We start from the raw sequence: 10,839 nt of genomic DNA, 5'->3' as shown, positions 1-10,839 counted from the left end.
CCAGATGTGCTGCAGTTTGATATTTTGTTGTTTGTGTTGTCACACATATGACTTCATGTTACAAGTTTGTCTTAATGTCAATTTATATTTGATACAATTACTGTAAATAAAAACTATAAACTAACATTGATAGAGGTGTTAACATTTTCCAGGACCCATACTATAGGCTATAATGCCACATGACAAGGAGGCTAAGCTAAGATCAAAGGTGATCTTCAAAACTACACAATGAGAGTCTCTCCTCTCTAAACACCTGCTGTCTGCTTGAGTGACCTTATAGCCATCAAAATCCCAACATTGTTGCACTTTAGGGCCATTTTCTCTCCAAGCACCTGTCATCTGACATTTGAGTGACCTTACAGCCATCAAAATCCAGACATTTCTGCACTTCAGGGCCATTTTCAGATGTCTATAAATATGCCACGCGTAAACTCTGCGCAAACTCTTCTCCAAAAATGACAGCTACGCAAAGACAACTGGCGTTGAGGAACTCCCTCATCTCTGATGGTGACTGCTTCGACATGTGGCATGACTACATGAACCTGGGCAGACTGCTGGTGAAGCTGAGTGCTGGGCGTGAGACGGACCACAAAGACTCCGAGGGGCCCAAGAAACAGGAGGCGGCACCTTGGAGCCACATCTCTCGGTCGGAGGACTCCAAGAACTCCACAGGGAGCAGTCCGGTCAGCAGCCTTTTGGACACCAGCTGCAGCAGGATAGACTACTGCCGCTTCTGCAAGCAGAACGGGGAATCTGCAAAAGTGTACCACTCACACAGGCTGAAATCAGAAGACGGTAAAGTCACCTGCCCCATCCTCTGGAGCTACACCTGTCCCATCTGTGAGGCCACCGGGGACCGCGCGCACACACGCCGGCACTGCCCGCAGGCGCAGCGCCAGGAGGCTACCAGGATGCTGCCAAGGTCCCGCTTCTGGTAACTGAGAATGGACACTTGAAAAGACTGTAAATAATTACCAGAAATGTTTTAGGTCACGTGTTCATGTTTACATAGACTGTTGTAGGTTCCAGATGTGTTTCATGTTTGACTTTAAACGTTGTTGTCACTGCATGTTTGCTCTGCAGTGGTTAGATAGTTGAATTACAAACCCGTCGAGCATTTAAAAACATGTTATCAAACCTTCAAAAAGTCAAGTGTCAAAAATGGACATTTTGGAAACTGTGAAATTAAAACTGTCTACCTGTGTATACATTAATAAAAAAAAAATATATGTGAAAAGTTAATAGTGTTTTGGTGTTATATGTGGTGTTTGTCCCCAGGTGCTCGTGTTTTCTCATTGTGACAGTATTAACTATTTGCGTTGTGGTTGAAAATAGTTTAAACCTAGTATAGTTAGTAGTACTAGTAGTTAATTTACAGTAGAAGTTCAGATTTTATATTCAGATATGGATAACAAATACATCCAAATATAGGCTAGAATTTAAAGCTTTCAATATTTATGTTCAATATTAAAATATTAAGTATTGCACATGTTGATACAATCAAAACTTAAATTGGATTTCTGGATTTTAAAACCTTTCAGGAAGCCATTGCATTCATGTACAGTATGTGTCTCAGTGCAGAGAAATAAGACTTTCTATCTGCATTTAAAACCTTAAAAACTTCACTTGTTTGGAAGAATGCATTAAAATCTACCTGTCAATCACTCTGAATTCTTGATGGGACATTCACTCTGTGCTTTGGGTAAAGTGGAATATATGTTTCTTTTGGAATAATCTTCTGTAGTAACTATCATCATGGAAAGACAGTAAATATGCCCTATCTTGGGCTTTATCAGAGTCTTTTACGTCATAACTGCATCATACAAAAACAGAGGAAGAAGCTATCTTAACTTAAATGTTACACATCTTCAGTAATTTTAATATAGCAAGTGACATTAAAATGACCATGTGAATTATATTATGTGATGTGTCATTTGCCTGCATAGTGTGTATCTACATGCTACTCTTCCAGATAAAGCTTTCTATATCTGCCACTTGGCAGCAGGCTAACATTTCATTAAGCTCTCAAGATCAAGTTCATCAAAGTTGACATAATTCATTAGATATATATAAGACAGGAGTAAACTCTGCTCACACCCCCTGCATCACAAACTGATGTGATTGGGTGATAAAAGACCGGTTACCAAACAGGTCTGCTGGGACAAAGTCTACCTTTTGTAATTGTTTATAATTATGGGACCCAGTTATGAAGCAGAGAGTCATCTTAGCTGATATGATTTTTTTTTTTCTCTTTGGTGAAGTCCATCATCTCCATGTGTCGAAACAAACACATGGAGGAAGTCTATAAACTGTGATATAAGTTTCAAACATGCACACGTGCTGAAGGGCCATAAAAGTCTTGCTGTTGCACAACTGCATTTTTCTATGAAATAAGAGCCCCTCCACAGCCATCTCTGTTGCACTTTCACTGCTTTCATCTAAGAATACACGACAAACGGTACGTCAAAAGTCTTTATTTGTGCTGATAATGGCGTCATTTGTACTTAAGACTGAACAAACTTATAAACTGGTTGTCTTTTTTTACAAACAACGTGCATTTGCTTGACTCATAATGCTTATGTTTTTAGAGAAGCTGCATATTCACAATGGCTAAACACAACATTAGCCTTCTGATTGCCATCGTCCTGTCATTGCTTCTCTTCATCATTGCTATTGTGTTCAATGCTCTGGCAGGACCAGGAATATGTAAGTCCAAGTTTCAAGGCTCTATTTATGTGATTTCTTTTGTGATATAAGACTATATATATAAAACTCATTCATCCTTTTACATTTTAATATTATTTTGGAATTTTTGTCCCCCAGACCCATTTTTGGAGAGCACAGGTAACATTTCAGATGAGTTTACAACCCAAATTACACCATCAGGATGGACCTTTAGCATCTGGTCGGTCATTTATATCTTTCTGGCTTCAGTGGTGGCCTACGTCCTCTCTGGCCTTTGTAGGAAGTAAGAACCTGCCTTAATTTATTCTTTAAAAAACACACTAAAAAGTGAAAATACAACATTTGCATTGATTTGTCTCCTGCATGGTAAGTCAAAGTATACATGTCCCTCTCTATTTTGTTTCTAGAAATGCCTATGGCTATGTGTACTGCAGCCCTGCTGTTTTGCCACATGGATTTTTTGTGACTTGGTGCCTGAATCTGGGATTCAACATTGGATGGTTGTTTCTTTGGGACAGAAGGTGAGATGCATGAGACCTTTTTCAGCCTCTAATGAATATGAAACAGTTCAGCTCATTGTTAGATCCAAATGAATACATTAGTGGCACATTTTTAATGAAAAATACTGATTCCCGTTCAGGGTTAAGGGGATGCTTGAGCCTATTTCAGCATGCATTAGGTAAAAGGCAAGGAAACAGCATTTGCTAGATTGTTGTCCATTGACATGTTTTAGAGAGATTTTGAGTTTTCAGGCAACCCATGAGCTTTATGTCTTTGGACTAGAGGAAACAGAGGGAAACCCACAGGGTCATAGGACTCCAAAATATAGGTCATCACCTAAAATTAACAATATCATTGAGGCATGAATGTATGGACACATATTTCAGACATAAAGTATATAACTACACCAGAGGGACGTGTTTCATTTTGGAGTTTTTCCTTATCCAAACGAGGTCTAAGCAAAAATAATGTCATACGCAGAAAGGATTGTACAGCCCTTTGAGGCAAATGTATGTTCGGGATTAAAGCTTAAAGATAGATCAAATTGAAATGACTTCATGAAGAGCATATTTGCTGCATAATTGGCACATTTCTTGGCTGTAAAAATGACCAGTGTAATAAAATATGCATGATTTTTTATTATTATTTCCATCTCTTTCAAAGGTTGATGCCTGCTGCGCTGGCCTTCCTCATCCTGATCGCCTTCACTAACTACGTCACAATATTCTTCTCTTGCCATGGCCTCCATGTTTATGGAGCGTGGCTCAACAAATACCACAAAGTAGACCTGTGGCTCCTCCGTGTGTTGGTTAGTAAAGCAGCTGGCTTAGCATTGATATATGAAAAGCAAGTTGACCATCTTTTTCGCCAACATAAGTAATGATTTTATTTTGAAAACACTATGTATGGCTCTGCATAAGTCTATTCTGTTGTCTTTATTACAGATACAGAATGGTATTGCCATGTATGCAACATGGACAACCATTGCATCTTTAATTAACCTGAATATTGTTTTGACCAGTAATGCAAACATGTCCCAAACGGATGCTGCCACCGTCTCACTCTCTATTTTGACTGTAATCTTGTTTGTGTGGTAAGTTCAAAGGAGACGAAAAAATCCTGTAAAGCAGAACCTTTAATATGTTCATAAAAAATAAATATGTTTGATCTGTCACAGGTTTATTCTGGAAAACATTGTGCTTGACAAACATGTGAGGTACATTCTCACTATTTACCCTGTTGTGATCTGGGCGCTGACGGGTGTATACACGAAAAACTATGATGCTGAAGATCCAAGCTTCAATAACATCTTCATTGGTGAGAAACATCATCAATAGAATCTCAATTACATAGATTGGCTGTTTCAGTATTACCTCCTTTTATCAACATCTTGTCTGTTTTCATGCTGCAACAGATGACCTATGCACACTAATTTTTCCCTCTGCTGTTTTTCTTCCACTATAGCTGCACTGTTGGCTTCAGCATGTGCCTTATGTGTCTCACGCATCATTTTGGTTGTTTGGAGACATATCAAAAGGCCACTATACGATGATGTCAGCCCAGAGGTCATGTCTCCGATGGAGATTGCTGAGAAGCAGAGAAAGATATTTAAATGAGAGTGTTTATGCTAAACTTCTCTGTATCGATGCACTATATGTTTTCTGTGTGAGATTTTTTACTTTTAAATGCTCTGTGTATGTTGTAATGAATGATTTTGGCACTGCTGACACATGATGAAGCTTCTAAAAATGAACTAAAGGTAAAATGTCAAATTTAAAATGTCTAATGTACTTAGCTGTCAATGCATTGTGTACACTGACATCACTGACAGATGTATTAAATATGAATATGGAAATATTATTCCAGATATGAAAATTTGTGATGATGCTTGTTTTCATGCATTTTTACTTTAGCTTTTGTGCTCTCTTGAAAATAAATATTGTTCCTCAATTTTATTTCTTTGTGGAATGATTTATTGTATATAACAGCTGATAAATATTTGATAATCCTTGATCAAAAAGTAAATCAAGGATGCTTTGGTCTCATTATAATAACCAAATAATTGATTGATTGTTGATCATTAACAGTCTTTTATCAGACATGTTTTAGGATGAACTATATATAAAACACTCTTGAATATTAATTTGTGTCTGAACACATACAGTATCATGTCCATGTCCGTGTTTTTAGGGACTAGAAAGGTGGATCTTGTCATGACAGTTTCTTGATCCACTGATCCATCTGTATATATTTTCATGGAATCAGGTATATTGATATTCCCATCCCAGAGTGGGTCAGTCCTCACTTTCAACATCACACATCTCTCTGTTAAAAACAAATCATCAACCACGCAAATAAATTAACAGGAACCCTCCAGTCCTTAGTGTCAGATCACTAAACTCGGATAATGAGATGTACAAAACAACCCTCATCACATATGACCTTTCACATCACTTCTATAACTCATACTAACTCCTCTCATCAGGCTGCTGTTATAAAAATCCTCTGGCTAGGAAAATATATTCAAAAAAATCATTCATACCAACTGCTATTAACATGATAAACAAGCTATGAAGGAATTTGCACTCTTAACATTTGCACAAATTGGCACTTTACAGTTTAACTGTATGTGTAAATGCACACGTATATATTGCTCTTTTAACACTTTGTGTACATTTCTGCTACATGTGTATGTTTTTATTCTATGTGTACCTATGTGGGCCACATAAAAGACAAATTTCCATTGCTGTTCTGAAAATTAAGTAAATAAAGTTGTTCTGATTCTGGACAAAGAATTTTTCCTTTTCATATTCCCAGCATGGTTTCAAATGTCCTTTTGTTGACTGTTTTCATGCCTGTTTCAAAATTGTTGATTTTTTAACTTAAACCAAATACATACATTGTTATTCATTCAGGAGCCACCTTTATGAATGCATTTCATAATTATAGAATGTATAGGGGATGGGGTAGGAGGGGGGGGGTGTTGACAATTTGTCAGCCTGTTATGATTCACTGCACTGTGGCAGAAATGTATACAAGATAAGAAGTGCACGTGATGCTTCGAGTGGTCGTAAACTCTCTTGCACAACTAGCTATTCTATAAAATACACAGTCCCCTTCCCCCCATGCACAGTTTCTCTTGTTCTTCATGCAGGGAGGGGTAAAGAAAGGTACGTTTTGTTTCGCTTCATCAAGTCTTAATCATGGAGGCACTTTTTTGTGTAATGCTGCCAATGTTTTATTTTCCTGGAGAAATGTCATGTGGAACTTTCTATAGTTAAACAAGTAGGTTTGAAAGTTGTCAATCAATGCTATGAATGTGAATTCTGAAAACAGTTTAATTAGAACAGAAATTTTTTCAGTTTTTTCTGCTGACAGTCCTCAGAGGAGGTTTTAAGAAAGCTGGTGACTTATGACAAAGATTTGACTTGGTGTAATTGGCTAAATGACTTCTGTATGTGTTACACAAGATGTTTAGTAACACTTCTCCCTCCTCAGGGGGGTCAGGTTCAAATACAGGTCAGCCCCCTGTAGCTGGAAAGCATTAAATGTCTTGCTCGAGGACACTTCAGCGGATTTCCTTGAGCAAAACTCTATTTGTGTGCATGTTTTTTAACTCATACGAATGCTTTCTGTTTTTGAATATACTGAAACTTTCATTTATCACAGTTGACTAAAATGGGAAAACATGATCCTGAACGTCTTACTGTGATTGTGGTGTCTGTTGTCGGCTATGCAGTAAGCTTGGTGTTCAATGCACTGGCTGTAGTTGGGGTTGGTGAGTCAAAACTTCGTTAATCATTTGTCTCTTGTGTTAGATTATTGAGAAATCACAAATATTACTTGCATTCCTCTCATTATTTACATTTTTCCTTTCCCTATAGGTCCTTACTACACCACCACAGCCAATGTGTCTGCTGTGTTCGACACCCTGATCACTCCGTCAGGATGGACCTTTAACATCTGGAGTGTCATCTACGTCTGGCTGACTGCAATGATTATTTACATCGTGACAGGCCTTTGCAGAAGGTTGCTATCAACTTTTTACACTTTCTTGTTTAAAACATTAAAGGGGACATATGCTTTTTGTGATTTTCTGCCATTTATATATTGTTATGATGCCAGATGTTTATGTATTACATGGTCAAAGTTTCCAAAACTTGAAGTGAAAGTAATATAAAAATGCTCCCTGAAAGTCAAAAGCCTGAACACTTTGTTTGCAAAGTTACTCCTACTTCTCCGTCCAACTGATGTCAGATTGTTCGTGCATGCCCACAAATGGTCGTCTGTTCTGTAATCCTTGTTGCTAAGGTTGTTCCACAGGTTGTTTGTGATGTTGCATATTTTGGATGGGATTTCTTGAACATGTACGAATGTATTCGCGAAGTTGAAATTTGGATTAAGAACGAGAAAAACTTCTGGAGCTGAAGGGCCACAGATAACAAGAGTTACCTAAACTGACAATCAAACACTGTTCTGTGGATTTCTGCATCTTCACAAACTTACAGGCTGAATGATCAACTGTTGCTCTTTTTTCTCGTAGGAATGGTTACGGCTATGTTTACTGCAGCCCCGCAGTGTTGCCTTATGGATTCTTCTTTAGTTGGTGTCTCAATTTGTGTTATAATGTTATCTGGCTGTTTGTTTGGGACAGAGGGTAAGTTCTGTCTCATTAAGTATTTTACAGCAACCATCATTTAAACTCTCATGCAGAAATTAAACCGCATCATGAAACGTGTTATTCTGCTGTTTTTGTCATTAACTATAGGCTGATGATTGCTGCCCTGGTTTTTCTCATCCTGGTCATCTGCACAAACTACTCCATGATAGGCTTCATCTGCCACGGACTCCATATTTATGGGCCTTGGCTCAAGAAATATCATAAAGCAGACCTGTGGCTCCTCCGTGTGTTGGTTAGTATGACACACAAACAGTGTTTCCGTTGTTAAGTAAGGTTTAATGTTGCAGCTTCCAGGTTAGATTAACTTGTATTGGTGTGATGGATGATATTGTAATTTCACAAAATCTCAGTGTACAAGATTTTAAGCATAGTTACTCTGCAATTATGTGAATGAATTTCACTAACACTCTACATTAAACATTTTCAGGTTCAGAATGGTGTGATGGTATACACAACATGGACAACCATCGCCACTCTAATCAACGTGACGATTGTACTGACTTATGATGCAAAGATGTCCCCAACAAATGCTGCCACCATCTCATACTCTATTTTGGCTGTTGTGTTACTTGTGTGGTAAGAGCTCTTCATGTGGTAGAAAGCCAAACAAAACGTACGTCAGTGAGATTCTAAAGTAATGTATGTGTACTCTGCCCTTCTTAGGTTTATTGTGGAAAACTTTGTCCTTGATAAACACGTGCGGTACATCCTCATCAACTACCCTGTTGTGATCTGGGCTCTGTCTGGAAACCTGGACAAAAACTATAATGCTGAACCATTCATTGGCAATGGCATTGGTAAGACACTGAAGACAACTCTATTATAATTATATGTGATAAATAAATGATATAATCTCTATAATCAGCACATAAACATCACATCAATATTTCATTTGACTTATTTCCTGAAGTATGTCAGATGGAACATAATGACAGTAAATTAACACTATTTTAATCATAACAACTAGGCACTTGTACCACTTAACACTACTTGTGTGACTTTTTTAGTTAATTAAATCTACAGTAAAGTGAATTTAATTTAAGTCCTGTACAGAAATGCGTCATAAAATCTTAATCTGTACTAATTAGATTTTCTCCTCTTTAGCTGCACTGTTGGCTGTAGCCTCTGTGCTGTTTGTCATACGGATTGTTTTGGTGATCTGGAGACACATCAAGCAGCCGCTCTACACAGACGTCAGCCCTGACGCCATGGAACCGATCGTGATTGCTGAGAAACAGAAAAAGATATTTCGCTGAACATTTTCTCAAACATTTTTACAAAATGACACAACTCAGTGTTATATCATCTAAATTGTTCTTCTTCCATTTGTTATTCTCGTTCAATTGCCCTGTTGAGTGTAACAAATGTTCAATTGTATTGTATGTGTATTTTTTGGATTTACTTAATCAAAGTCTAATCACATACAATATGAATCAAACTGCACTGTGGAAAACCACTGATTTCTTTAGCAGTATTCTTTTCAACTTTGGCTGACTGATCTCTGAACTTTTTATGGCTCTTTTCGAACATATCTATCGCTAACATACCTCATTAAGCTCTGATAAAGACACCGTTACAACACTACACAGTGAGGAATCACTTGTATAAGACATGTAATAATCTAACCCCCAACCCCTGTCAGCATACACTGTATATTTTAATTTACATGTTCAAAGGATATGTTTGTTTTGTATCAAATTTATCACAACTTATATTCCAATGCTGACTTTGGTTTTCTCATCTCTACATATTTATTTTTGAAATAAAGTACTCATCATGCACCATACCAACTGTTCAGCAGTGTGAACTCTTTTGATCATAATATGACAGGTGAACGAGAATATCACAATTCAAGTAGTATGTTAATGGAGTAGAAAAACTATACATGGTGACAATACAAAAACACACATTCACACTACTCATCACAATACACTAACATCACAACACACCGTAATGCATGTCTACTGTAAATAAAACAATGACAATTGACACAATTTAAACAACACAAACATAATGAAAACAGTAAGTAATAATAAAATAAAGTTTCATCATTTAACATAGAACGCCCATAGAACTCTTTCACACCATCACATATTATTAGAATTCACAGTTACTTATTTCTGGTGGGTGCTGCAGAACACTGCTCACCAAAACCACCAGACACAGGAAGAGTTTCTTGCTCCTTGCCGTCACACTTATGAACAGTTGAACAGTTATTGCACAGGCACTGTGCAATAACCCTGGAACACTAAAATACTCACTGTACCTACAAATTATATATATTTATTTAGTTTAAAATACAAAATGTGCAATACATTTCACTCATTACTGTATATTTGAACAGGCTGTATATACTGTACATACTATATGTATATAAAGTAACCTGTCACTTTTTTTCACCATTTAATATTCATATTCGTTTAATATCTCAGCACTCCTTGCATACTTCACATCTTTGCACTATTTGCATCCTGTTTACAGCTCACAGAAACGGTTTCATCTGTACATAGTCATTCCTTGTGTATATTTCTGAAGAATGTGTTGTTATTTTTGTGTAAATACATTGAAAGCCACCAAACCAGAGTCAAATTCCTTAAATTAACATATTGGCTGACAAAGATGATTCTGATTACTTCTAATTGTCTTTTGAGTTAACATATTTTCCAAATTATGTACAGAGTTCTCAAAAACTGGATGAAAAAGCTAAAAAACAAAACAAAGAAAGGAAAAAAGTGAAGTATTTTATATTTTGAAGATTTTCTAGGGAAAACAAAATGAATGCTTTTTAAATCTTTCTATTAACAAATATTTTTAATTATTTGTCATCTCAGTGGTTATACCAATATTTTGTCATATACAGTGTCCGTGGCGGTTGATGGATTTTACCATGATTAACCTGTAGGGTGCACCAATGGGAAATAAAACGTAGAAGAAGAAGAAAGTCCTGCAACAAATGTTTTAAATCCCTGAGC

At 36.9% G+C, this 10,839-nt stretch overlaps 3 protein-coding genes across 4 annotated transcripts; all 3 read left to right on the top strand.

The window, feature by feature from the left end:
- The first annotated feature begins 224 nt into the window (after positions 1-224).
- nanos2 (nanos homolog 2) lies at positions 225-1,242 on the top strand. 2 transcript variants are annotated; one of them, XM_044339050.1, is made up of 2 exons: positions 225-620; positions 654-1,242. In XM_044339050.1, exons 1-2 carry the CDS (start codon positions 456-458, stop codon positions 936-938), a joined length of 450 nt encoding a protein of 149 aa, XP_044194985.1. In that variant the 5' UTR covers positions 225-455; the 3' UTR covers positions 939-1,242. The 2 variants fall into 2 exon arrangements, with proteins under 2 accessions (XP_044194985.1, XP_044194984.1); XM_044339049.1 differs by having other exon boundaries at positions 242-1,242.
- Positions 1,243-2,219: 977 nt separating this feature from the next.
- Positions 2,220-5,130, top strand: LOC122972711. The gene is made up of 8 exons (XM_044339966.1): positions 2,220-2,458; positions 2,589-2,706; positions 2,824-2,968; positions 3,093-3,206; positions 3,850-3,994; positions 4,131-4,279; positions 4,364-4,503; positions 4,651-5,130. Exons 2-8 carry the CDS (start codon positions 2,607-2,609, stop codon positions 4,800-4,802), a joined length of 945 nt encoding a protein of 314 aa, XP_044195901.1. The 5' UTR covers positions 2,220-2,458; positions 2,589-2,606; the 3' UTR covers positions 4,803-5,130.
- A 1,188-nt stretch (positions 5,131-6,318) lies between these two features.
- On the top strand, positions 6,319-9,653 carry LOC122972714. The gene is made up of 8 exons (XM_044339967.1): positions 6,319-6,356; positions 6,856-6,964; positions 7,071-7,215; positions 7,730-7,843; positions 7,955-8,099; positions 8,295-8,443; positions 8,531-8,664; positions 8,972-9,653. Exons 2-8 carry the CDS (start codon positions 6,865-6,867, stop codon positions 9,121-9,123), a joined length of 939 nt encoding a protein of 312 aa, XP_044195902.1. The 5' UTR covers positions 6,319-6,356; positions 6,856-6,864; the 3' UTR covers positions 9,124-9,653.
- The last annotated feature ends 1,186 nt before the right edge of the window (positions 9,654-10,839 follow it).

The sequence above is a fragment of the Thunnus albacares genome, chromosome 21 (assembly GCF_914725855.1).
Source record: "Thunnus albacares chromosome 21, fThuAlb1.1, whole genome shotgun sequence".
NCBI lineage: Eukaryota > Metazoa > Chordata > Actinopteri > Scombriformes > Scombridae > Thunnus > Thunnus albacares.
Note: the sequence above shows the minus strand (reverse complement) of the source record. Positions and strands in the feature narration are given on the sequence as shown.

What these genes read in the sequence shown, in the direction of transcription:
- nanos2 (XM_044339049.1), top strand. Translation starts at nt 456, where the DNA reads ATGACAGCTACGCAAAGACAACTGGCGTTGAGGAACTCCCTCATCTCT.
- LOC122972711 (XM_044339966.1), top strand. Translation starts at nt 2,607, where the DNA reads ATGGCTAAACACAACATTAGCCTTCTGATTGCCATCGTCCTGTCATTG. An exon ending in TTGTTTCTTTGGGACAGAAG is followed by an intron (nt 3,207 to 3,849) that starts GTGAGATGCATG and finishes TCTCTTTCAAAG; the next exon opens with GTTGATGCCTGCTGCGCTGG. An exon ending in ACTGTAATCTTGTTTGTGTG is followed by an intron (nt 4,280 to 4,363) that starts GTAAGTTCAAAG and finishes GATCTGTCACAG; the next exon opens with GTTTATTCTGGAAAACATTG.
- LOC122972714 (XM_044339967.1), top strand. Translation starts at nt 6,865, where the DNA reads ATGGGAAAACATGATCCTGAACGTCTTACTGTGATTGTGGTGTCTGTT. An exon ending in GCTGTTGTGTTACTTGTGTG is followed by an intron (nt 8,444 to 8,530) that starts GTAAGAGCTCTT and finishes TGCCCTTCTTAG; the next exon opens with GTTTATTGTGGAAAACTTTG. An exon ending in ATTCATTGGCAATGGCATTG is followed by an intron (nt 8,665 to 8,971) that starts GTAAGACACTGA and finishes TCTCCTCTTTAG; the next exon opens with CTGCACTGTTGGCTGTAGCC.